This window comes from Salvelinus alpinus, chromosome 23 (genome assembly GCF_045679555.1).
Source record: "Salvelinus alpinus chromosome 23, SLU_Salpinus.1, whole genome shotgun sequence".
Lineage (NCBI taxonomy): Eukaryota > Metazoa > Chordata > Actinopteri > Salmoniformes > Salmonidae > Salvelinus > Salvelinus alpinus.
The window spans coordinates 22,329,098-22,355,618 of NC_092108.1; the positions used below are offsets into that span (position 1 = coordinate 22,329,098).

Below are 26,521 nucleotides of genomic sequence, written 5' to 3' on the forward strand. Positions count from 1 at the left end.
TGCATCAATGAAGGCATACAGGGGACAAATGAAGGATTAGAAAACTGAATAGTGGGGCTCAAGCAATTCACACATATCTATTTCTGCATTTTAGCAGCTTCGAACCAGGGAGTGAAATCCGGACAGGTTGTTATAGCTACCCAATCCACGGGGGTTCGATGTCTATTTAAAAGACCTCGGACCCTCCCTCTTCTCCTTTAAACAACATTATATATCACACACAGCATGCCAATGCGACCATGTCTCAATGAGCACTAAAACACTATCTTCTTAAAATTAGCTCATTCTTGTGTTTGCTTTCAGCCTGACTGACTCAGGGATAGCGCGTTCGCAAGGCAACAGTATGACCAGAATTTCCCCTTTGGCAATACCTGCTGATTGGGTCTTAAAAGCAAGCTGCTTTTAACTTTTTATATTTGGCTCCCTTCTGCCATGACTAGTCGCAAAATATTGTTTCTCTAGCCTATCATTATTTTTAGGACAAGGTGAGAAATATTGGTCAGCAGCACAGATTGTTTAGTTTTTTTTTCTAATTGAAAAACGGAGTGCGCGCGTATGAACGCGCGTGTATGTGGTGAAGATGTTTTGCGAAAGTTTTTTAAGGATGATATACCTTGGATGTTTCCTGTTTCTTTGTGGGTTTACGCATGCCATACCAAGTTATCCTATCTGGTGGTAAGTTTTATCTTCACTCTACTTTTAACTGCAACATGTTCTGAAAAGTGATAGCGACCTATTATTTCATCAATATACTTTTTCGTTTATTGTTGCTTTCAGTTCGTTTGTTTGACATAATAATATCAGCATGTGGTTTCCGATGCTGGGAGCCCCGGCAATTAAGTTGTATCCTAGGCTATCATACCGGTCTAATTGACCCTGTCAACGGACAGTGTATATCGACGTTAACCAGCAGAGACAGAATCGTGAAGATGGGTTATAGAGCTCGTCAAGTGAAATTGTATAACAGCACGTGTGTCACTGAAGCTATTGATTTAAAAACGCATGCAGTGCGGAAACAAGAATAGCCTACTTACCCAGACTGGTTATGCAAAATAAAATTCAAAGAGATTTTTGTGTAAACTAGTTTCAGTTTGCTTTGACTACCCTAAAAAGAGGCCATGCTGCATTCTACTTGATAAGAGATCGCTGATGATAGATATTGATTAAAATAATAACGCGAAGGAAAGTAAGCTGAACGTGTTTTGTTGAACGATGATTTCAAATTATTATTATTATTTATTCATATTCATATTATTATTGTTGAATATTACATGCGTTTATGAGAGGGGCGGTGCGAAACGGAAAGGTTATTAGTTTCATGATACTAATATTCAACAACAATAATAATAATAATAAATCATACAAATAATGTGGAATCATCAGTCAACAAAACACGTGCAGCTTACTTTCCTTCGGGTTGTTTTTTTAATCAAAGTTTAAACACAACATTTAAATGACCTAATAATCTCAATGTTTTATTCGATATGTGTAATATAGATTTTATTGAATACACGAATTTCACGATTGAGAATATTGATTATTTCCCAAAGCTCAGGATTTAATTGAAATTGGCCTATCAGTTATGTCATCCAATGGAGTGGTGTAACCCTATACTACAATTATTTGTATAGCCTCAGATACTGATTATCATGGCTTCATCATTGAAATGAGCTTTCAATGATGCTTCATAAACTACAGCCTAACATATGTTGTTTTGTGGTACCCATACGCAATTGTTATTTTATTAGTGTTATTTATTAGTCTTCTTAAAGGACTGGTGTTGATCATTTCCCAAACAGTCAAATCATTTTTCGCATGTGTTAAAGGCCTAAGGAGAATGAGGTGATCGCTTTAGGCCTTGAGTTGGGGGTCAGTTGAAAAAGGAATTAAACCCAATGGTCCATTCACAGACCAATGAAATGAGGATGTAAGGTTTTCAAACTGGAATTGCATTTTGATTGAAAATAATCCATAATTGACCGAATGTCTTATTTTAAAGGTAAGAGATGTCTGGTGTCATCTCATCACAAAATATTTACTGTTTTCTGCGTTATTGAGTAGGCTTATTGCATGCTATAAAAGTATCTTGATTGAAGGTGACATTTATAATGTAAGTAGGACTGCCTTAGGTCATTAGAGGAGCTTCAATTGATCATTAATTGATCTCTGTTGAAAAAACAACAACAAAAATAGATGCAAGAAAAGAGTGGGATTTGAGCCAACAACACTGGGTGAACTGGTTGAGTCAGCTGATCAAACTGAGAAAGAAACAATGATGGAAGAGTGCAATTGGAGAGGAATGAATTAGTGACAGTGGGTTGAAAAAGGATAGAAAATTGGATGAATGTGAATTCCATTTATTCATCTTTAGGATGGATTTCATAGAAAGGCTAGTGGAACCCTCTTGTTGAACAACTAACTCCTCTTCCCTTGAGAGGGGAGACATTTGTCAGATGCTGCAACCCAGAGGCATTATAGCCGGAGGATAGGGGAAGCTACAGTATAGACACAGTCCTAGATCAGAGATCCTCAGCCCCAAGAAATTCCCAACAGATTTACATTTCACCAATCACACACTGCATTCTTCCTCAAATCAATGTTTCCCCATGAAATATTAAAGATGCTGTGTCCCTGCACTTAATTCAGCTAATAGGTCTCCTATTAATCTAATTACACGCTCAGCTGGACAGATATCCAGCATAAACAGTGGTGGGCTCTAGTCCTAAATCAGCACTCCTGCTCTGAGACCCAGGGCTGAGAGACTGGCCAGGATCAGGATGGGTTCATTCTGAGGGGAGAAACCTAAAGGCTATGGTCTACTTCTGTGGTTCCCAAACCTCTCTTTCAGTACCCCCGCTAGCCGTTCCCCTATTTGGTCTATACCAGTACTAGTACCCGATTCAACTAGTGCTAATCATCAAGCCCTTGATATGTTGAAATAAGGTGGCCTAGTAGAATACCGTAGCTCAATTAAGTGGGAGTGGCTAGGGCTACTCAATGAGAGGTTTTGGAAACACTGGTCGACTACAATGCTGACAGAGGGTTGGTCCCCAAGTTCCTCCAGATGGGTTCCAGAATCAAAGTGACAGAGTTATAACTTATGTCAATGCAAAACAGTATGTTCTTGAGGTACAGCCCACAGTACACAATCATTCACTCTCTCTTTTTGGATCATAAAGGAGCTGTCTTTTTTGTTTCTTTTTTGTGGGGCCAAGATTGTATCAAAACACCAGATCCAGTCATGATGACTGACAAAGAAGATGGCAGGCAGGCTTCCATTTGGTCACAGTAACCAGCCTCTGTCATCAACTTGTGTGTTTATGATTTGCTATTGGCGGGTGGGTCAGAGCACTGATTCAGTCTGGGCAAGAGTGCAACGACGGAAGCAAAACAGAGGCGAGCGTGTCCAAAGACACAATGAGGTCTCTCTGGGTTTATTGTATCACCCCTACCAATACAAACAAAGCTCAGCTGGAGCTGCAGCACCAGGCTATAAGGAGCTGAAGTGAAGTCACCATTGAACTCTGCATACTTTACGTAATATCGAGTTTTGATTGATTCTGGCTTCATGGAAACTAGATACCTCACTAAAGAGTGAGGTAAGAAGCTAAAATAGAAACTTGTGTTTCATGGTTCTACAATTCAATCCAATTTTAACACCATGCTGTTGAACAATAGGCATTTTTTAGATCCTCTCACCAAACGTGACTTTACTTAAGCAAATATCCTGTCAACCATCCAATAAATGACAGATAATATTATGATGAAAAGTAGCTTTGTGGAGGTATGTTGGTGGAAGCTGGTGCCTGAATACCTCTTGGAATTGGAATTGCCACCAGAGGTATTTCACCTTTAACTACACTCTTAGAAAAAAGGGTGCTATCTAGAACCTAAAAGGGTTCTTTGGCTGTCACCATAGGAGAACCCTTTGAAGAACCCTTTTTGGGTTCAATGTAGTACCCTTTACACAGAGGGTTCTACATGTAACCAAAAGGGTTCTACCTCCTATGGGGACAGCCAAAGAACCCTTTTGGAACCCTTTACTCTAAGAGTGTATACTGTACAGTGGCAGGCGGATCATGGTGGAGGATGTGGATCTAAACCAAGACAGGTTCATGTCTGTCTAACTCCCTGACCTGTCGTGGCTCAGCCTGACTGCACCCGCCACACACCCACCCCACACCACCTTAAAAGATAAATACCTGGAGGTGAAAGCTTGCCGCACATTCCTTTTCCCAAACATGCTCTCTTGATGTCAAAGTCGGCTCCAAAGCCCCGGGGCCTGCAAGAGTAAAGTGGTAATTCTACGGTACCCTGCTTGGGCTTGCTGAAATATGCATTAAACCTAGTCTGGATACACTTCAGTGAGAGGAGGACAGATCTATACTGACTGAGACTAGAATCAAACATGATATCTATTATTTTATCTCTTGTGTGTATTTCTGATTCTAACATGCAGCTACTGTTTATAGAGATGATACAGGTCTGGTTTATATGAATCCCCAATGGTCTTGATTTTGTTTGAGTTTGTGTATCACCAACAGGGAGAAAAAAAGATTCTGCTCAGTGGCAAGTGGTAAGGAATGCGATATCAGACACATGATGCATTATTTACCTATGAGGAAATAAAAATTCCTTTTGTAATATGTTCACTTTAGATCTATGAATTACAAGGAGGAACCATTCACTAATAAATACAAACAGTTTGCATTCAACCTTAGACCACAAATTCCATATATCTGAAATGAAGTTGTACAGCATGTAAAATATGTATTTTTTAGCACTCAATAACACCATGTCCTTTATAGTCTACCTCTGTAACAAATCCATGAATCATATTCTGTTGAAGCATTGCCGCTTCTTCTCCTCCTGCTTCCTTACAGGCGTAGAGGTGACCTGAATCACTCAGCCTGTATGGGACGTCTTGAGACTTATGACTATGTGTCCAGGCAGGTTCTGTCTATCTCTCTGTCTGTCTGTCTGGCCTGTATTGATCAAATCATATATTCTACAGCGTACACTCCCATACACTACTAGGTTTAGCCAGCTCATACATGGTCAAACATGAGTTTCGCATAAATGTGAATGAACAGGTCACACCTAAAAATGTACACTACCGGTCAAAATATTCACAACACCTACTCAAGGGTTTTTCTTAATTTTTTACTATTTTCTACATTGTAGAATAATAGTGAAGACATCAAAACTATGAAATAACACATATGGAATCATGAAGTAACCAAAAAAAATCAACAAATCAGAATAGATTTAATATTTGAGATAAGCAAAGAGAAACGACAGTCCATCATTACTTTAAGACATGAAGGTCAGTCAGGAAAGGAAGACCCAGAGTTACCTCTGCTGCAGAGGATAAGTTCATTAGAGTTACCAGCCTCAGAAATTGCAGCCAAAATAAATGCTTCACCGAGATCAAGTAACAGACACATCTCAACATCAACTGTTCAGAGGAGACTGCATGAATCAGGCCTTCATGGTCGAAATGCTGCAAAGAAACCACTACTAAAGGACACCAATAAGAAGAGACTTGCTTAGGCCAAAAAACGCAAGAAATGGACATTAGACCAGTGGAAATCAGTCCTTTGGTCTGAGTCCAAGTTTTAGATTTTTGATTCTAACCGCCGTGTCTTTATGACTGTGAGGCACAGAGTAGATGAACAGATGACCTCCACATGTGTGGTTCACACCGTGAAGCATGGATGAGGAGATGTGATGGTGTGGGGGTGCTTTGCTGGTGACACTGTCAGTAATTTATTTAGAATTCAAGGCACACAACCAGCATGGCTACCACAGCATTCTGCAGCGATACGTCATCCCATCTGGTTTGGGCTTAGTGGGACTATCATTTGTTTTTCAACAGGACAATAACCCAACACACCTCCAGGCTGTGTAAGGGCTATTTTACCAAGAAGGCGAGTGAAGGAGTGCTGCATCAGGTGACCTGGCTTCTACAATCCCCAGACCTCAAACAAATTGAGATGGTTTGGAATGAGTCGTACCGCAGAGTGAAGGAAAAGCAGCCAACAAGTGCTCAGCATATGTAGGAACTCCTTCAAGACTGTTGGAAAAGCATTCCAGGTGAAGCTGGTTGAGAGAATGCCAAGAGTGTGCAAATCTGTCATCAAGGCAAATGGTGGCTATTTGAAGAATCTCAAATATAAAATAGATTTTGATTTGTTTAACACTTTTTTGGTTACTACATGATTCCATATGTGTTATTTTGTGGTGTTGATGTCTTAACTATTATTCTACAATGTAGAAAATAGTAAAAAAAAATAAAGAAAAACCCTTGAATGAGTAGGTGTTCTAAAACTTTTGACCGGTAGTGTATATAACCACAATCAACAGGTTTGGGGAACTGCATAAAGCAATACAACAATAAGTGCAGCACAACGGTGAAATAAAACGACATACAGTAGCAGAGTGTCAGTGTAGCTAGCTAGTCAAACCGTTTGGAATCCTACCTTTGTTTGTTTTCTTACACCTGCTGACCTCACTCAACACCCACAGAAACATTCATGAGTTCTTCCTGGCAGAACAGAACGTCTACAGGTCAAATTAAAAGCTGTGCCATTTGTTTTCTCTTCTTCCCCCTTCTGTCTTCCCCCAGACAAGATCCTATCTGCTCACACTTGCAGAGGGAGTTGTACTTGTGTTGCTGGTTCGACTTGGCATGGTTCAGTCTTCCCATTTCTACTCTACACGTTATGTGTATTAGGGGCAAGTGTCTGAGGTGCATTGTGATGTGGACTCAGGTTTCTATTGTAAGAGGTGTGCTATGCTATGCTCTGCTCAGCACCTCAGGATGCGGATTGACAAGGGGCCAAAGAAAGGTCATTTTGTAATAGGAGTTTCCTTGTTTACTGATGCGCTTGCTTTCATTCATATTTATCACAGACAAAATGCAGGCCATGAGGATGTGATTTCCTCACAGACACCTTTAAAACCTGTTTCTCCCTGTCTTTCTTTTTGTATTTCTCATATATGATTAACCAGAGGTCTAGTCATGTCTAAGAGTCAAAGAAAATAATATGAGAAACCCTTTAAAGTGAGCATGACACATTGGTCCGCCATTTGCTCAGGGATATACTTTGGAAAGTACTAAATGGCTACACCTATTAGGTAACCCATTGAGGTATGTAGGCGAAAGACAAGAGGTGAAAGCAGACGCATGGGACTATATGTATTCAGTTGAGCTTAATTTGTTTAGAGCAAACAATATATTATCTTTGTGACTGTTGATTTGCGATGCATATGTATGGTACACAAGGTCAGTGTGTTTCTCAGGGACGACCAGGACCTCTCAGTGTAGGATAATACGGTAAAAAAAAAAAAATTGGGTGTAATTTAGAAGTGCCTGGGGGTGGAACTTTGTCTCTGTGCGGTTATCTTGTTCTTGTGATCACAGAGTGATTACTTCTTAAACATTGTTGCACAGGTCAACAGTTAGTGAGCTAATTGAGCTGCACAAGACCTGCCTGCTTCCACCTGCTCTCACTCTAGGGCTACTGTTGGAGAAGCAAAACAGTGGGTGGACATCGCTTCTATCTACTTGATCTTCTTTTTGTCCACCTCAAGTTATTTTGGATAAGTGTAAAATTCCCTTGTTCTACTGTTGGAGGTTGGAGCAGGTCGCTATGCAAACAAACACTGCACTGTCAGCCTCTGTCTTTATGGCCAGATCACTCAGACTTGGATCACCAGATTACTGTCATCAATAGCAGCCTTAGTGTGGACTGATGTTACTGCAGAAGGAGCTGTTGAATGGAGTGCCAAGAAGGCACTTGTTGCTACTATGCGGTAGTTACTTTGCCAATGACAATAGGAAGTCAGCTATTAAATCAAATGTTATGTTATGGCCGTTACATAATATGTTTATATTCATGGTGAATTGATTGATATAACAATCCCATTCATAGAATGAGGTTTGTCCAAACCCAGCACATCTATGAGCTGTATCTACCTGAGCTGACAAGTATGGATAGTAATTGAAATGGAATTAACCCCAACTCACCCACTCTAGTACGGTGGAAGAGGATGAATGAAAATAAATGGAACATGGTGGCTAGATCAAAACAGAGTGATGGGATGAGAGGAGCAGAGCAGAGAAACAGTGAGTGAGGAGTGAAGGAAACATACTGTATGTAACAAGCTTCATGTGGAAGTGTCATGAGAGTGGTCTGAGTATATGTTCTTAATATACTGTAATAATACATGGGTACAGTAGGATATCAACTAAGCAGCCATATTGTGGTATGGATAATGGAACTGTGTCCTAAACAATGCCCGCCTTGGGGACAATAACGTTTATATGCTGCTGTTAGAATATAGCAGCCATAAATTAATCTAATTTCATGGCCACTGTACAAAACAGTGGAAATACAAACTGACTGGTGCCTTACTGCCTTCTTTAGATCAAACAATTACAGCATGCTGCTTGAAAAGTCTTCTACAAAAGTACTAGGATGACATAACACGAGATGACACAGCAGTGGACTAGTTGTCACGGTTCGATAGTTATGAGCGATGTAAATACCTCAATTGAGACACACACAAAAACACAGCAAGAAAGATATAATCAGAGAACAATCAAGTTTGCACTTGTTGCAACCCAGAATCCCCATCCTCAAAGGGAGGGGACGATGAGGACGGATGGATATATAATTAATACATACCTCTGAAGTCCCAGTGTACATTTGCACTCTCATTACCCTAAGCCAAGGGTAAAAAAAGGTTGTGGTTCTCTGTAATAACAAGGTGCCGTTTCAAAGTTCTCAACCTAGAGGTCTATGAACCACTTGGGGTTCACTGGGGACTTTCATCTTTCCCCGTGGCCCTGCTTTGTTACCTCTGGAGTATAGGATTGAGACTGTTTTAAATCCACACAAAGGCCAGGTGGTTACAGAGGGGATAGATGCAGGGATAAGGCATGGATGCTTAATGGTAGCATCATATACACCAACCTGGTCTCAGAGCATTTCATATTATTCTGTACGTTAACTCCGTAACACTACATTTGGTATTATATGTTTCGTTTCATATGGTATGTATTAATTTGTGGATGTTTATCAACCATCTCGTATGATTTATCGCCCTCCAGGTTCCCTTGGAGAGTTCATCAATGAGCTTGACGCCCTGATAAGTTCCTTTCCTGAGGATGGCTCACCTCTCACAGTTCTGGGTGACTTTAACCTCCCCACGTCTACCTTTGACTCATTCCTCTCTGCCTCCTTCTTTCCACTCCTCTCCTCTTTTGACCTCACCCTCTCACCTTCCCCCCCTACTCACAAGGCAGGCAATACGCTTGACCTCATCTTTACTAGATGCTGTTCTTCCACTAATCTCATTGCAACTCCCCTCCAAGTCTCCGACCACTACCTTGTATCCTTTTCCCTCTCGCTCTCATCCAACACTTCCCACACTGCCCCTACTCGGATGGTATCGCGCCGTCCCAACCTTCGCTCTCTCTCCCCCGCTACTCTCTCCTCTTCCATCCTATCATCTCTTCCCTCTGCTCAAACCTTCTCCAACCTATCTCCTGATTCTGCCTCCTCAACCCTCCTCTCCTCCCTTTCTGCATCCTTTGACTCTCTATGTCCCCTATCCTCCAGGCCGGCTCGGTCCTCCCCTCCTGCTCCGTGGCTCGACGACTCATTGCGAGCTCACAGAACAGGGCTCCGGGCAGCCGAGCGGAAATGGAGGAAAACTCGCCTCCCTGCGGACCTGGCATCCTTTCACTCCCTCCTCTCTACATTCTCCTCTTCTGTCTCTGCTGCTAAAGCCAATTTCTACCACTCTAAATTCCAAGCATCTGCCTCTAACCCTAGGAAGCTCTTTGCCACCTTCTCCTCCCTCCTGAATCCTCCTCCCCCTCCTCCCCCCTCCTCCCTCTCTGCTGATGACTTCGTCAACCATTTTGAAAAGAAGGTCGACGACATCCGATCCTCGTTTGCTAAGTCAAACGACACCGCTGGTTCTGCTCACACTGCCCTACCCTGTGCTTTGACCTCTTTCTCCCCTCTCTCTCCAGATGAAATCTCGCGTCTTGTGACGGCCGGCCGCCCAACAACCTGCCCGCTTGACCCTATCCCCTCCTCTCTTCTCCAGACCATTTCCGGAGACCTTCTCCCTTACCTCACCTCGCTCATCAACTCATCCTTGACCGCTGGCTACGTCCCTTCCGTCTTCAAGAGAGCGAGAGTTGCACCCCTTCTGAAAAAACCTACACTCGATCCCTCCGATGTCAACAACTACAGACCAGTATCCCTTCTTTCTTTTCTCTCCAAAACTCTTGAACGTGCCGTCCTTGGCCAGCTCTCCTGCTATCTCTCTCAGAATGACCTTCTTGATCCAAATCAGTCAGGTTTCAAGACTAGTCATTCAACTGAGACTGCTCTTCTCTGTGTCACGGAGGCGCTCCGCACTGCTAAAGCTAACTCTCTCTCCTCTGCTCTCATCCTTCTAGACCTATCGGCTGCCTTTGATACTGTGAACCATCAGATCCTCCTCTCCACCCTCTCCGAGCTGGGCATCTCCGGCGCGGCCCACGCTTGGATTGCGTCCTACCTGACAGGTCGCTCCTACCAGGTGGCGTGGCGAGAATCTGTCTCCGCACCACGTGCTCTCACCACTGGTGTCCCCCAGGGCTCTGTTCTAGGCCCTCTCCTATTCTCGCTATACACCAAGTCACTTGGCTCTGTCATATCCTCACATGGTCTCTCCTATCATTGCTATGCAGACGACACACAATTAATCTTCTCCTTTCCCCCCTCTGATAACCAGGTGGTGAATCGCATCTCTGCATGTCTGGCAGACATATCAGTGTGGATGACGGATCACCACCTCAAGCTGAACCTCGGCAAGACGGAGCTGCTCTTCCTCCCGGGGAAGGACTGCCCGTTCCATGATCTCGCCATCACGGTTGACAACTCCATTGTGTCCTCCTCCCAGAGTGCTAAGAACCTTGGCGTGATCCTGGACAACACCCTGTCGTTCTCAACTAACATCAAGGCGGTGACCCGTTCCTGTAGGTTCATGCTCTACAACATTCGCAGAGTACGACCCTGCCTCACGCAGGAAGCGGCGCAGGTCCTAATCCAGGCACTTGTCATCTCCCGTCTGGATTACTGCAACTCGCTGTTGGCTGGGCTCCCTGCCTGTGCCATTAAACCCCTACAACTCATCCAGAACGCCGCAGCCCGTCTGGTGTTCAACTTTCCCAAGTTCTTTCACGTCACCCCGCTCCTCCGCTCTCTCCACTGGCTTCCAGTTGAAGCTCGCATCCGCTACAAGACCATGGTGCTTGCCTACGGAGCTGTGAGGGGAACGGCACCTCCGTACCTTCAGGCTCTGATCAGGCCCTACACCCAAACAAGGGCACTGCGTTCATCCACCTCTGGCCTGCTCGCCTCCCTACCTCTGAGGAAGTACAGTTCCCGCTCAGCCCAGTCAAAACTGTTCGCTGCTCTGGCACCCCAATGGTGGAACAAACTCCCTCACGACGCCAGGTCAGCGGAGTCAATCACCACCTTCCGGAGACACCTGAAACCCCACCTCTTTAAGGAATACCTAGGATAGGATAAAGTAATCCTTCTAACCCCCCCCCCTTAAAAGAGTTAGATGCACTATTGTAAAGTGGTTGTTCCACTGGATATCATAAGGTGAATGCACCAATTTGTAAGTCGCTCTGGATAAGAGCGTCTGCTAAATGACTTAAATGTAAAATGTAAAATGTAAATGATATGTTACGAAATACAATTCGTATTATATGTTACAAATTTGCGAAACATACAATATGTTACGAATTTGCCAAACGTATTATATGTAACGAATTCTAGGTAGGTGGCTAGCTGGCGAGTTAAGCTTAGAGTTAAGGTTAGGGTTAAGCTTAGGAATAAGGTTAAATAGTTAAAGTTAGGGTTATGGGAAGGATTAGCTAAAAGTGTTAAGGTTAGGGTTAGCTAACATGCTAAGAAGTTGCAAAATCGCTAAAAAGTAGTAAGTAGTTGAAAAGTTGCTAATTAGCTAAAATGCTAAAGTTGTCCATGATGAGATTCGAACTAGATGCTAGATTTTCGCATTATACGCCCACACATCCATGGGTTTACATTTTGTATGTTACATCTAGTCTATGAGACCATGCTGGATACAAACGCACGTGCAAACGCACGTGGCTCCATCCCTGGCTCCACACTGCACATACACACTGCATACACCCGCAAACAGAGATAGCGAGAGAAACACACACTCAGTATATCATGGCACTAACCAGCCTCCTGTCTCCCCCATGCAGGTCCCTAGCGGTGGGCCACCAGTACTCGTCCCTGGGCTCCCAGCCCATCCTGTGTGGCTCCATCCCTGGCCTGGTGCCCAAACAGCTGCGATTCTGCCGAAACTATGTGGAGATCATGCCCAGTGTGGCCGAGGGGGTGAAGATCGGCATCCAGGAGTGCCAGCACCAATTCAGGGGCCGCCGCTGGAACTGTACCACCATCAACGACAAGGCCATCTTTGGACCAGTGCTTGACAAAGGTAACATACCGTAATACCCCTTAAGACAACGCAGGTTACACTCATGAAACAGTGCAAGCTAGCTTTCTTTGGACCAGGGCTGGACAAATGTAACAACATATCTTGAGAGGAAAAGGTACTGTAATAAAACAGTGCAGCCTTGCCCAATGGTATTTTTCCTACTGAGTGGGCTACTCATCTCCAGAACAGGAAGGCTGTGGGTGACAGGCCTACAATCTACATTTAATAACACTTAACTGTGAGAATCATGTCTAAAACCAGTTGAATTGTTGAGGGACTTGGCTACATTGGAAATAACTTTCTTTGTGCTGTACAGCACAGGTGGCAACCAAATTGCATGAACTGCATGACTTGAATATATTCTTGGAAGAATACTAGTGTACTATAATAATTTCCTTGTCTGTCAATGTTGGTTATGCTTGGCATGTCAAATGACAAACGATAGCTAACCTTGTCTCAACTGAACCTCTATCACTCACTTTACTCAAGGCTACCACCTGTGTTGATATTCAGAGAGTTTAAGAGCATTATGTTGTTAGTTGTTGTAATCATGTAGTTAAACAAGCAAGAAAAGTTTTTACTCCATTCTGCCTCAGTCAGTGTGTGTGTGTGTGTGTGTGTGTGTGTGTGTGTGTGTGTGTGTGTGTGTGTGTGTGTGTGTGTGTGTGTGTGTGTGTGTGTGTGTGTGTGTGTGTGTGTGTGTGTGTGTGTGTGTGTGTGTGTGTGTGTGTGCACTTAAAATCCTTGTTCAAATAGACTTGAGAGAGTCCTTCAGCTATGAGCAGTGTAAACAGATGAAATGATGTGTGTATACACTTTGGGTGGAGAACGTTGTCTTTTGTTGGGATTTTCTCTAGAAGGGAATCCCCTTTAAGCCACCCCCCCCCCCCCCCCCTCAATGTGAGGAGTGTAAAATAAGGATAAAGACAGATAACTTACGTTAAATTCAAAATTCTATTTGATATGAAGTTAACCAACGAATAACCCATATGTTACAAAAAAAATGTGTAGCTGTATCATTCAGCTGGTATATCATGAAGCTAGTGTTTTTTTCTGTCTCCACATGTTTGCACCGTGACCCCAGGATTGTTGCCAGTAGTCAGGGATAGAGAGATGAGGAGAGGAGCATGGAGGGGTGATGGAAAGGAGAGAGGGAAGGAGGAAAAAGAGGGAGGGGGTCTAAATCTGTCAACTGGGTCTGGAAAAGACTGATGTTTACTATAGTGGGATGTGGGGTTAGTTGGGGCAATTGCTTTTAATAAACTCTTGAGCCAGTTGTTCCATTGATAGAGAAGGCTTGAGCTCAAGTAGGTGGGTAATGATAGGGGTTCACAGTCCCTGGCCCCGTTGTGGTGTAAATACCTCCACATCTCCCCATGGCTTCTCTCCCTCCTTGTCTAAATTGCAGGGCCACTGGGTGGAAAGGGGAGGCGGGGAGGCAGGCGGCCGGGCCAGGCTACTCTTGGGCTTTGGGCTGGGGGGTGCTTTGTAAATCATTTTGATTGGATTAAGGTCAGTGAAGCCCTTAATAACGTGAGAGGTCAAAGTGGTTGGATTAAGTGTCTTTGTCAGGGTCCGGGGAGAGTGACTGGCGGGGGCTCAGGGCCTTTTGATAGGGGAGAAGTTTCTCATTTCATTTGCTTTGATTGATGCTTGTATTTGTCTGTGGATTCTGGGCCATTGTCCCCCGGCACGGCCAGTGTCTGTTCTGTTTGTCAGCCGTGCAGATGGATGTGTGTTTGTTTCCTCCTCAGGCCTTTTTAGTGGGAGAAAAGCTGAAAGGAACAGTAGGCCTCAAAAGCTTTGCACCTATCTGTTACAGTAGTTAGCCTACTATTGCCAATACCTTGTCCTAACCAGCTCATTGGCAGACGTCTCCATGAACATCTAACAAGCAAAGATGAGTAAAGATCAGGGCTCAAGTTTGTTCCTTCAGATACCTAACCTACTGTATACGCCATCACTAGGTAGGAAAAGGATGAATGAAGGCAAATATGTGTGATATATAATGGACTTGACAGAGGATAAAGTTATTTAAATATGCACACAGGTTATAGAATGCCTTGAAACATTAAGTGGAAAACATGTTCGGATTTTGAAAATTTTATTTAATTTAATTTAATTTACATTAACCAGTGTCAAAACATGCACCGCTGGAATCTGCCTGTGATGAAAGAGAAGGCAGACTGTGCAGGTGTTCTCAGTGTGTGAAAAGTCCTCACAAGGATAGTAAATCAAGGAACATTTTGACAAGTGGGGACATTTTGCCAGTCCCCACAAGGAAAAAGGCTATTTTAGGCTTAGGAGTTAGGTTTAGCGTTAGGGTTACAATTAGGATTAGGGTTACAATTAGGGTTAGGTGTTAGGGTTAGGAGTTAGGATTAGGGTTAGGGGTTTGGGGTAAAGGTTAGGCTAAGTTAAGGGTTACGGGTTATGGAAAATAGTATTTTGAATGGTTATCAATTGTTTGATCTCCACAAGGATAGTAAAACAAATGTGTGTGTGTGTGTGTCGGACTCTGACAGGGTGTGCTTTGGGGAGCTCGCTCGGCACACTTGGCAGAGTAGGAGGAGTATAGGACATTGCAGCAGGGCTGCAGCCAAACCCTAGCCTAGTGTGAGTCATATAAATGCTTAGAACAGGGAATGCCAACGAGAGTGGACTGGACAGACAGTCACACGAACACAGACACAAAAGCTCTGTTTCACAGGTATAAACATGCACTGTTAGTCACCCCAGTGGATTAAATTGGTAAAAAGGAAATGGAAGTGTCTCTGATACAATAGGTCTCCATTATGTAAAAGTGGGTATGATAGGGACACGTGTGCTTACAATGAGTTTGATCAATAGTCTGTGGCATTAGTGTCCCGATAGTGAATTATAGTTCAGCTACAGTAGTTTTGTTCATGTGGTCTCACAGCTTCGTAGTTTGACTTTATTGTACTGCAATACTATTGAGAATAATGTGCAACTGGACAACCATAGCCACAAGGCTTTGGAAATCAGGATGTTTGTACTTGCTTTAGGGACTGATATATCCACAATATTCCTGATCAATGTCTTAGATGAAAAATACATGGAAGATATACATAAAGGCAGTACATCTGCTTCTATAATCTAGGTATATTCTACATGCACTGTATGCGTTTCTCTCTTGGTACTTAATGCCTAAACTAAACCAAACAGGGAAAAGGCCATTCACGCAATTCAGGTTACGACCCCTGACCTCAGGATGAGAAAGTGTTACAATTTAGGATGTGCTAAGAGGACCCTGCTTTTCATAAAGTGCATGTTTCTCCATGCTGGGGGAGGTGAGGTTAGTGCACCGGTATATCATTAACTCTAGCTAAGAAAGAAAGAAGGGGTGTGGTAAATGGAGTTGATGGGGGGACCTTAGCCTCGCTCCCCACTGGGCGCTGCTCGGAGCACAATATCTCCGCAACCATGAGATTAAGCCGGGAGAGAAAGCGCTTTTCCCCATTCACACGCCCTTTAGATTGTTTTATTAAACCATTTGAATAGGGATTTCCCAGTCTGCCGACATGCGGGGTCTGGACAACGCATAGTTCTCTGTTGCTATGACTTAACTTGGTCCCCACTAATCACTGGCAAGGGCAGATTTCATATAAAATATCTGGGGCCATTGTGGGGCTAACGCAGTGTGACAGTGGCAACACAATAGGGGATTCAGCCCCCCAGCAGGTCGTAGGGACCACTTGCCATGCCAGGGTCCGGCAAAGTAGGGTGGTGGGGGGGGGGGCGATGTCACAAACAATCAGTCCACTTAGACTAGGCACCCCCCGACACATTCTTTTCCCAGGTAAGCCCTGGTCTGTCCCAGCCACCACCCACAGTCATCACTAGTTATCACAGTCATAAACCCCACCTATTTCTTAAATGTATCTTCTTAAAGTTTGATTTTAAAGCTAACCCTAACCTTAACCACACTGCTAACCTAACCACTGCTAAACCACCACCAATGTTTTTCTCATCTTGTTCCCAGATTATCTTATTTTTCATCATCCCTCCATTTCTCCCTTCCCCTTTATTTGCTCTGCGGAATCATTGTCAGTTAGCCGTAAGGGTTTGACCCACGGTTTATTGGCTTCCTGATAATAAAAGTGGACGACTCAGTGGTTTTAAATTGAAGTAGAAGTGGCGCCCTCTCAAGCTTTAGACCATTCACACCTCCGACTACCAACCACCACCTAGTGACTGCTTCAGGGTCACAATGAAATGAGCTGACATTAGTCGAATTCTATCTGTATGTTTCATAGGAAGGAAGGCAATTTCTGATGAGTTTCAACTTGGTACAGTCCTGCTAAGGGAGTACAGTCCTGCCAAGGGAGTACAGTCCTGCCAAGGGAGTACAGTCCTGCCAAGGGAGTACAGTCCTGCTAAGGGAGTACAGTCCTGCTAAGGGAATACAGTCCTGCTAAGGGAGTACAGTCCTGCTAAGGGAGTACAGTCCTGCCAAGGGAGTACAGTCCTGCTAAGGGAATACAGTCCTGCCAAGGGAGTACAGTCCTGCCAAGGGAGTACAGTCCTGCTAAGGGAATACAGTCCTGCTAAGGGAGTACAGTCCTGCCAAGGGAGTACAGTCCTGCTAAGGGAGTACAGTCCTGCTAAGGGAGTACAGTCCTGCCAAGGGAGTACAGTCCTGCTAAGGGAATACAGTCCTGCTAAGGGAGTACAGTCCTGCCAAGGGAGTACAGTCCTGCTAAGGGAGTACAGTCCTGCTAAGGGAGTACAGTCCTGCTAAGGGAGTACAGTCCTGCTAAGGGAGTACAGTCCTGCTAAGGGAGTACAGTCCTGCCAAGGGAGTACAGTCCTGCTAAGGGAGTACAGTCCTGCCAAGGGAGTACAGTCCTGCTAAGGGAGTACAGTCCTGCTAAGGGAGTACAGTCCTGCTAAGGGAGTACAGTCCTGCTAAGGGAGTACAGTCCTGCTAAGGGAGTACAGTCCTGCTAAGGGAGTACAGTCCTGCCAAGGGAGTACAGTCCTGCTAAGGGAGTACAGTCCTACCAAGGGAGTACAGTCCTGCTAAGGGAGTACAGTCCTGCCAAGGGAGTACAGTCCTGCTAAGAGAATACAGTCCTGCTAAGGGAATACAGTCCTGCTAAGAAAATACAGTCCTGCTAAGGGAATACAGTCCTGCTAAGGGAATAGAGTCCTGCTAAGAGAATACAGTCCTGCTAAGGGAATACAGTCCTGCTAAGGGAATACAGTCCTGCTAAGGGAGTACAGTCCTGCTAAGGGAGTACAGTCCTGCTAAGGGAGTACAGTCCTGCTAAGGGAGTACAGTCCTGCTAAGGGAATAGAGTCCTGCTAAGGGAATTACAGTCCTGCTAAGGGAGTACAGTCCTGCTAAGGGAATACAGTCCTGCTAATGGAGTACAGTCCTGCTAAGGGAGTACAGTCCTGCTAAGGGAATACAGTCCTGCTAATGGAGTACAGTCCTGCTAAGGGAGTACAGTCCTGCTAAGGGAGGGTGTGATGGATGCCAGTAAACCTCTGCTGTATCATTGCTTTTAATGCCCCTTATTCCTCAAACTGGTTGAAACCTGCAGCCTGGGAGGAGCTCTCTCTCTCCCGACTCCCTCCCTCTTTCACCCTCCCTTTTCCTCTCCTTGTCCAACTCTCTCACTCTTTCTCTATTTTTCCCTACCCCGTCTTCCTATTTCTCTCCTCCCTGTTGCACTCTCTCTCTCTCTCCACTCTCATACCCTCTCACCCTATCTGTCTCTCTCTGTTGTTGTCATTGTGCAAGACCATACAAGACCTAAGTACATATATCCAACGAATCCTCCCTGTCATAAGGGATCCTGTAAAAAGCCGGGACAGTGGAACGTCAACAAGACCTCTGTGAAAAATTGACATGTAAGACACATCCCTGAAACCTTCTCTCTCTCTGTCTCTCTGTCTCTCTCTCTCTCTCTCTCTCTCTCTCTCTCTCTCTCTCTCTCTCTCTCTCGCTCTCTCTCGTCTCCCTGTCTCTTCTCTCTTTATCTCTCCCTGTTGTGTCTCAGCCTAGAGTCTTATAGTGAGGCCATTTCCTAACCTTTCAAAAGCTTAATTGAGTCTGTTAATTATAGCCCTGTCAGGCCTGTCTCTTCCTCTCATCTATCTGGAAGTTCCTGATCTTGATTAGTCATCAGTAAACTATGCCAGATAGACAGAGGCCTCCTTCCCTATATCCCTTGCTCTCTCCCTCCATCTCTCCCTCTCTCCCACACACAAACATGCACACGCACGCACGTACACACACGCACGTACACACACAGTCAACATAGTCATTCATTCCAGATGTCTATGACATGTTTTCTTTGGAAGGGTTGATGTGTGACATTTACAGTATTATACAGGATTATACAGGACAGAACAGTAGCAGGTGTCAACATCATCATTCTGCAAACACTGACCTGCATTCCTATGTGCTTGTTGAGATACATTTATGGGTACATTCCAGCAAAGGTATTGGTAACAACAATCGATCATTCTCTGCACTGCCATGGTTTTAGATGTATAGACCTGTAACCATATCAACTATCCTCATTCATGCTTGAGAAATTTCTCTTTGCTAAGAAGCAATTAGATTTATCACAGTAAGGTACTTAATTGTTACCCAGAAATGATCTGATATTGAAATAAAAACGTCTGCATTGGAACTTAAAAAAATGTATGTGGTTGTTCACATCTGTAAAAAGGCACCCATCCCTCTACGATAAATATATCAATCTGACATCTACCTCTCCCTCTCCTTCTCTTTACAGCCACGCGGGAGTCAGCATTCGTTCATGCCATTGCCTCAGCGGGGGTGGCGTTCGCGGTGACGCGGTCCTGCGCCGAGGGCTCAGCCACCATCTGTGGTTGTGACACACGCCACAAGGGCCCACCTGGCGAGGGCTGGAAGTGGGGTGGATGCAGCGAGGATGTGGATTTCGGCAGCATGGTGTCCCGGGAGTTTGCAGACGCCCGTGAGAACCGGCCCGATGCGCGCTCCGCCATGAACCGCCAAAACAACGAGGCGGGACGAACGGTGAGACGTCTCTCTGAATCACTGATAATATCAGCCTTATGGATTAAACATTCATAAAGATCACCAAGTGTTATTAAGACTTAGTAAGATGGTGTTACTTTGACATTCGTTAAACTAATTACACCCCCGTGTTGTCCCGTCTGTCTCTCCCTCAGTCTCTGAACGACAACATGTTCCTGAAGTGTAAGTGCCACGGCCTGTCAGGCAGCTGTGAGGTGAAGACGTGCTGGTGGTCCCAGCCTGCCTTCAGAGTGATTGGAGACTACATGAAGGACAAGTACGACAGCGCATCAGAGATGGTGGTGGAGAAGCACAAGGAGTCCCGCGGCTGGGTGGAGACTTTGAGACCCAAGTTCACCTTCTTCAAACCGCCCACGGAGCGAGACCTGGTCTACTACGAGAGCTCCCCCAACTTCTGCGAGCCCAACCCAGAGACAGGCTCTTTCGGGACGCGCGACCGTGCCTGTAACCTGACATCACACGGCATCGACGGCTGCGACCTGCTGTGCTGCGGCCGGGGACACAACACCCGGACGGAGAAACGGAAGGAGAAGTGCCACTGCATCTTCCACTGGTGCTGCTACGTCAGCTGCCAAGAGTGTGTTCGAGTCTACGATGTTCACACCTGCAAATAGATAGGGCCTTTGGAACTACTCTTTCTGCACCTCACCAAATGTTTTTTTTTTAAATACTTCAACGTATAAAAGAAGAAGCTACCGTACGAGCCAGGCTCAGAGAACTTGAGAGGCTTTGATTGGACTTTGATCAAGCATTAGTTGACTTGTCTGTGGATTCAGCTACAGTACAGTCACCTAATAGGCAATCAAGATGGCGGCCTGTCATGTGATGCTGTGGTGTCAGCCGCTCTTACAATGCTGAGGTAGTTCTAGAATACAGAGGTGGACTCATGGAGGCTCCATTCAGAAAATCAACATGGTTATGTTGATGATGATGTTGATGAACACCATCTCATCGATAGAGGCAAAAGAGGAGACCATTACAGAGTGAACTAAGAGTAGCCAAGGAGTGACTTTCAGTGACTTCCAGAAAGGTGTTTCAAGGCCTTGGTTTCCTTCCTGACACAACAAAAGAAAACTGTAGGTTGTATATGGCTATTTAAACTGTACTGTTGACAAGCACCATGTTGGTGAAAAGTCTGTATACTCTGTGTAGACTCCTTCATGTAGAACAGCACTGTCTAAACCTTTAGGACACCATACAATCTATTTTTCTAAATATTAAGTGGCACTCTGCTCTGCTTATGAGTTTTATATATCTACAAAAAAAGAACAGCATTTCTGAGCTATGTTCACAACTTTGTATGACCATGGTGCACTCAAAAGCACACATTCTACTCGACATTTGCAGTATGTAAGTGGTTACTAACTTTTCAACTGTTTTATGATAAATATAGTGTTAACATGTTACTAATGTTGGGATTAGAATGCACTTGCACCTAAGTGAATGTAGTTTTTACATTTCTGTGTTCATGTATTCTCAAATCCTCTGTCTTTTTTTAGTCTGTGGTATGAAGTAGGATTATTCTGATCTCAAAAAGCACATGAGCACAAATCAACCAAATCAAACAGGTTTGAAAATAATTTATGTTTATCCCTATACAATCTTCTATCAATGTCTCGTCGGGAACCCTGCTACAACTGCAAGCTCTTTGAAGAAAGTTGCCAAGAGTTGGCCATAGAACGATAGATGATGAAAACAAAGTTCAGCCCAAAGACAAATTACTTTCTGCTGGTGGAGGATGAGGTGGTCAGAGAGTCTAACGTGAGTTTGAAAGTTCAGCACTTGTGTCTAGTTGAAGAGAATAAAGCTTGTTCTACTCGTTTTTATCAGTGTTAGTAACCGTTCAGCAGAACACGGTATGTGTATCACCACGTGTCCCGGTGCAGACAAACCCATGCTATTTAGTGTTTGAAAATGAAAGTATGTGAAAGAGACTTGTCCACGAGTATAATTCTGTTTTCGTTATGCCCATGAATGCATGTATGCAATCTTACTGTTTCCTATCTGTAAGCTATTGCTAACTGTAATCTGAAATGCTTCTCAGAGTATACTTTGTACAGTATGTTATGAACAGCAATCTGATGTCAAGTGGTAACCCAGCTGTAGTTGCGGTAAAGCGATGACCAAAACCTGTGTATCTGATTCTGATTCCTGGCTTATAGATGTAGGATCTTAATTTGATCACCCTGTTTCAGGAGAACCTTCCTGCAATACAGGACATTTAAAACTTGTAGTGTATTTAAGGTTTAAAAAGGCTTCGGAAGTTTGTAATTTCCACTTTGAAATGAGATTTTCCCATACGAAAAATGTATCAACCACTACAAAAATGTCCATTAATTATAATCCACATAATAATTCACAAACTGGTTCAAATTAAGATCCTACACCTGTTTTCTTTCTCCTCCAACCTTACAAACTGCAGCATCACTGAAACTATCAAGACTTCCCCTTTGTATGCTGCTAATTATACATGTATGTATTTATGTATGTATGTATGTATGTATGTATGTATGCATGTATGTACACTACATGACCAAAAGTATGTGGACACCTGCTCGTCAAACATCTCATTACAAAATCATGGGCATTAACCCTTTAGAGTCCAAGCCCTGTCTAAGCCGGGGGATATATGTCATTGTTTTAAGAAGGTCGTACCAAGGATCATTTAGCTATTTGATTTTGAATTTTAAGACCCCTTGAAGTATCCAAAAAATATATTTAAAAAATATTTGATGAAAATGTATTTTTGACCTTACTGCTATTAGCCCAATAACATATTCACTACATGGAACAACAGATAGTCCCCCAAAAATATCAAAAGGAGGATTGTTTTGAAGTGTCTCTCCTATATCTGAGAGAAATCAGAAATATCAGGAAACATTTGTTATTCTTTTTTACTTAACCCCTTATTTTTGGCACTAAACAGTCTAAGCCCTGTCTAAGCCGGGGGAAGGGGGTTCTACTAAACTATATGGAATTGTTTTAAGGTCATACCAAGGATCATTTAGCTATTTGATTTTGAAGTGTAAGACCCATTGAAGTATATAAAAAAAAAATATATATATATAGGGGCCTCCCGAGTGGCGCAGCGGTCTAAGGCACTGCATCACAATGTTGTGGTGTCACTACAGCCTGGGGTTCGATCCCAGGTTGTGTCACAACCAGCCGCGACCAGGAGTCCAATAGGACGGCGCACAATTGGCACAGCGTCGTCCGGGTTAGCCCCCCGGGTTTGGCCGGGGGGCTTTACTTGCTACAGCTTATCGTGCTCTAGCGACTCCTTGTGGCAGGCCGGGCACCTGCAGGCTGACAGCGGTCATCAGTTGAATGGTGTTTCCTCTGACACATTAGTGCAGCTGGCTTCCGAGTTAAGCGACCGGGTGTTAAGAAGCGTGGCTTGGTGGGTCATGTTTCAGAGGACGCATGACTTGACCTCCACCTCTCCCAAGCCCGTTGGGGAGTTGCAGAGATGAGACAAGATCCTAATCACAAAATCGTGGAGAAAAACGGGGGTAAAAATTACAACAACAAAAATATATATATATTTAATGAAAATGCATTTTTGACCTTACAACTGCATTGTACGGGGGTTTATTGTCATGCTGGAACAGGAAATGGCCTTCCCTAAACTGTTGCCATAAAGTTGGAAACACAGAATCGTCTAGAATGTGGACTCCTTCACTGGAACTAAGTGGCGTAGCCAAAACCATGAAAAACAGCCCCAGACCATTATTCCTCCTCCACCAAACTTTACAGTTGGCACTATGCATTTGGGCAGGTAGTGTTCTCCTAGCATCCGCCAAACCTGGATTCGACAGTCGGACTGCCAGATGGTGAAGCGGGATTCATTCCTTCAAAGAACGCGTTTTCACTGCTCCAGAGTCCAATGGCACCGAGCTTTACACCACTCCAGCCGACGCTTGGAATTGCATATGGTGATCTTAGGCTTGTGTGCGGTTGCTCGCCCATGGAAACCCATTTCATGAAGCTCCCTGAAGAACAGTTCTCGTGCTAACGTTGCTTCCAGAGGCAGTTTGGAACTCGGTAGTGAGTGTTGCAACCGAGGAGAGGTGATTGTTACGCGTTACGTGCTTCAGCACTCGGACGTCCCGTTCTGTGAGCTTGTGGCCTCCAACTTCTTGGCTGAACTGTTGTTGCTCCTAGATGTTCCCATTTCACAATAACAGCTCTTACAGTTGACCGGGGCAGCTCTAGCAGGGCAGAAATGTGACGAACTGACTTGTTGGAAAGGTTGCATCCTATGACGGTGCCACATTCAAAGTCACTGAGCTCTTCAGTAAGGCCATTCTACTGCCAGTGTTTGTCTATGGAGATTGCATGGCTGTGTGCTCGATTTTATACACCTGTCGGCAACGGGTGTGGCTGCAATAGCCAAATACACAAATTTGAAGGGGTGTCCACATACTTTTGTATATATAATGTATGTATGTATGTACTGTATGTTAGTTATTCTTCTTTCTATGAAAGACAGCGTTTAGATGTAGGTTGAACAAAAATGTGAAGTTTTCTACTAATTCATTTTGCATATAGACTGGATAGACATTTACATGAATGTTAATCAAATATACATATTTTGATAAGTATTGTTTGCTAGTCTGTGTTTCGGTTGTGGACTGTGGACTAAGAAAATCAACTGTGGACTAAAAGTTATGTAGAGCGTCAGCTCAGATGAGCTACTGATTGCTTGGACAAATATGAAACCTATATCACTTACTGCATATCATTACACCTATGTTATATGTGAGATCAATTACAACATAATATTCGTCCCTTTGCAGAACAAAAATGAGACTACTGAACCTCGAATCAAGAGTTATGAATTCCATAAGGAGCAAAGAACTTCAGCAATAGTTTTGTTGGTTCCAGAAGCTCTTGGGAAATAGGAAAGGTTGATGCTTGATTAAATAGTAAACTATGTATTTTCCTGTCAGGCATGTGTATCTCTCACCATGTTTATCTTCCATAGACATCCATAGACTTAAAATGCATTCCTCATACAATGACTGCCACTATGCTGTATAAATGAAAGCCCCAGAATGACACAATCATGTTTCACATGAGATTACTTTCTGACTATGATAAACTACTGAGCAACCATTTTCAATACAAGCTGTGCTTTTCTGCATTTATATTTGAGTTCATGTTTTGTTTGTTTGTTTGTTTGTCTGTCTGTCTGCGTAGACAATTTGCTGACGTTCAAAACATTTTGTTATGGTCTTTAAATCCAAAGTTTTGTACAAATTTGTTATTTGCATTTATGTATTTCTAAAGTCTGATGTTTTTGTAATGATTATTTATTTTACCATAACTGTATATATTAGTAAGTAAGAGTATATATTTTTAGCTTTTAGCACTGTAACAGTTTTACCTCAATGTCTGTTTTATCACTGACTGTACACAGGATACTGTCTGTAATAGATTGATAGATGTTAACTTTAGAATAACATAATAAAACAACATAAAAAACTACAAACATGGAGTCACTTTGAATCACAGGAGGTTGGCGGCACCTTAATTGGAGAGGACAGGTCGTGGTAATGGCTGGAGTGGAAGGATTGGAATGGTATCAAATACATCAAACACATGGTTTGATGCCATTCCATTCGCTAAGTTCCAGCCATTATTCTGAGCCATCCTACCCTCAGCAGCCTCCACTGCTAAATGCATTTTTTCTATATAGGCCTATAGTACAACCTACAAACATCCTTCCAGAATGATGTGGGGAACTTCCATGTCACCATCCTCTCACCAACCACAAACATGTTTAGTTCTAGAGATCATGAAGTCGTTCTAACCATATACCCATCCATATGTTTCTTTAATATAGATAAAGGTAAATAGATTACAAGAATATAACAACCTGGCTTGTTTTAGCATCGACTGATAAATTCTGTTAACTAAAGCAAGTGTAGAGGTGAAATTATGCTCTAAATTCTAAAAACAGAGAGGATAATATATAAATAAAATATGTCCTGTAAACTCCATTCCTTCTCCAAGTGAGATCACACTTTTCTTTCTCGCTCTAAAATCATGTTACCATGTGGAGGATAGATGCAGCTGGCATTACAAAAACAACTAGGCAGGTCTCTAGAATACAGTTCCTTAATTCCCTATATTTCTGCATTGAGCATGGAGATACAATAAAAATTCCAAAGTGAGGAGAGAGGAGAAGATTGATTAATTTTAGGAGAAGCCAGTTCTAATTGACTGGAGACAGAGACAGGGACAGAGAGAGAGAGAGAGAGAGAGAGAGAGAGAGAGAGAGAGAGAGAGAGAGAGAGAGAGAGAGAGAGAGAGAGAGAGAGAGAGAGAGAGAGAGAGAGAGAGAGAGAGAGAGAGAGAGAGAGAGAGAGAGAGAGAGAGAGAGAGAGAGACATGGCCATAGAAAATGGCAAATGGGGCGATTATGGTTAACCTTCATCTCCTGTTTCTAACAACGCTACGTAATTTAGTACCCTAGTAGTTTACAAGACCTGGTTTGAAATATTATTTCAAATATCCCAATTACTGTCCCATACATTCAAAGTAAGTATTCAGATATATTTTATTTGGAAAGACAAGTAGTTTAATATTTTAATGTATTTGAAAATACACATGAAAATATTTGAAATACAAAACACACAAGACTCAAATACACTCACATGCATTTAAACCAGGTTGTCACACCCTGGCCTTAGTTATCTTTGTTTTCATTATTATTTTAGTTAGGTCAGGGTGTGACATGGTGTAGTATGTGTTTTTGTATTGTCTAGGGTGTTGTATGGTTTAGGGGGTTAAGTAGAGTAGATTGTTTAGTGTTCAGTGTAGGTGTCTAGGAAAGTCTATGGTTGCCTGAATTGGTTCTCAATTAGAGACAGCTGGTTATTGTTGTCTCTGATTGGGAGCCATATT

General features: G+C 43.3%; 1 protein-coding gene across 2 annotated transcripts; it reads left to right on the forward strand.

Moving 5' to 3' along the window:
• The first annotated feature begins 189 nt into the window (after positions 1–189).
• Positions 190–25,097, forward strand: wnt3a (wingless-type MMTV integration site family, member 3A). 2 transcript variants are annotated; one of them, XM_071361540.1, is made up of 4 exons: positions 190–675; positions 12,311–12,549; positions 19,323–19,588; positions 19,744–25,097. In XM_071361540.1, exons 1-4 carry the CDS (start codon positions 581–583, stop codon positions 20,221–20,223), a joined length of 1,080 nt encoding a protein of 359 aa, XP_071217641.1. In that variant the 5' UTR covers positions 190–580; the 3' UTR covers positions 20,224–25,097. The 2 variants fall into 2 exon arrangements, with proteins under 2 accessions (XP_071217641.1, XP_071217642.1); XM_071361541.1 differs by lacking the exon at positions 190–675 and having other exon boundaries at positions 11,963–12,549.
• The last annotated feature ends 1,424 nt before the right edge of the window (positions 25,098–26,521 follow it).

Coding starts and splice junctions, on each gene's coding strand:
- wnt3a (XM_071361540.1), top strand. CDS start 581: ATGTTTTGCGAAAGTTTTTTAAGGATGATATACCTTGGATGTTTCCTG. Junction 676..12,310: donor CCAAGTTATCCTATCTGGTG/GTAAGTTTTATC, acceptor TCCCCCATGCAG/GTCCCTAGCGGTGGGCCACC. Junction 19,589..19,743: donor ACAACGAGGCGGGACGAACG/GTGAGACGTCTC, acceptor TCTCTCCCTCAG/TCTCTGAACGACAACATGTT.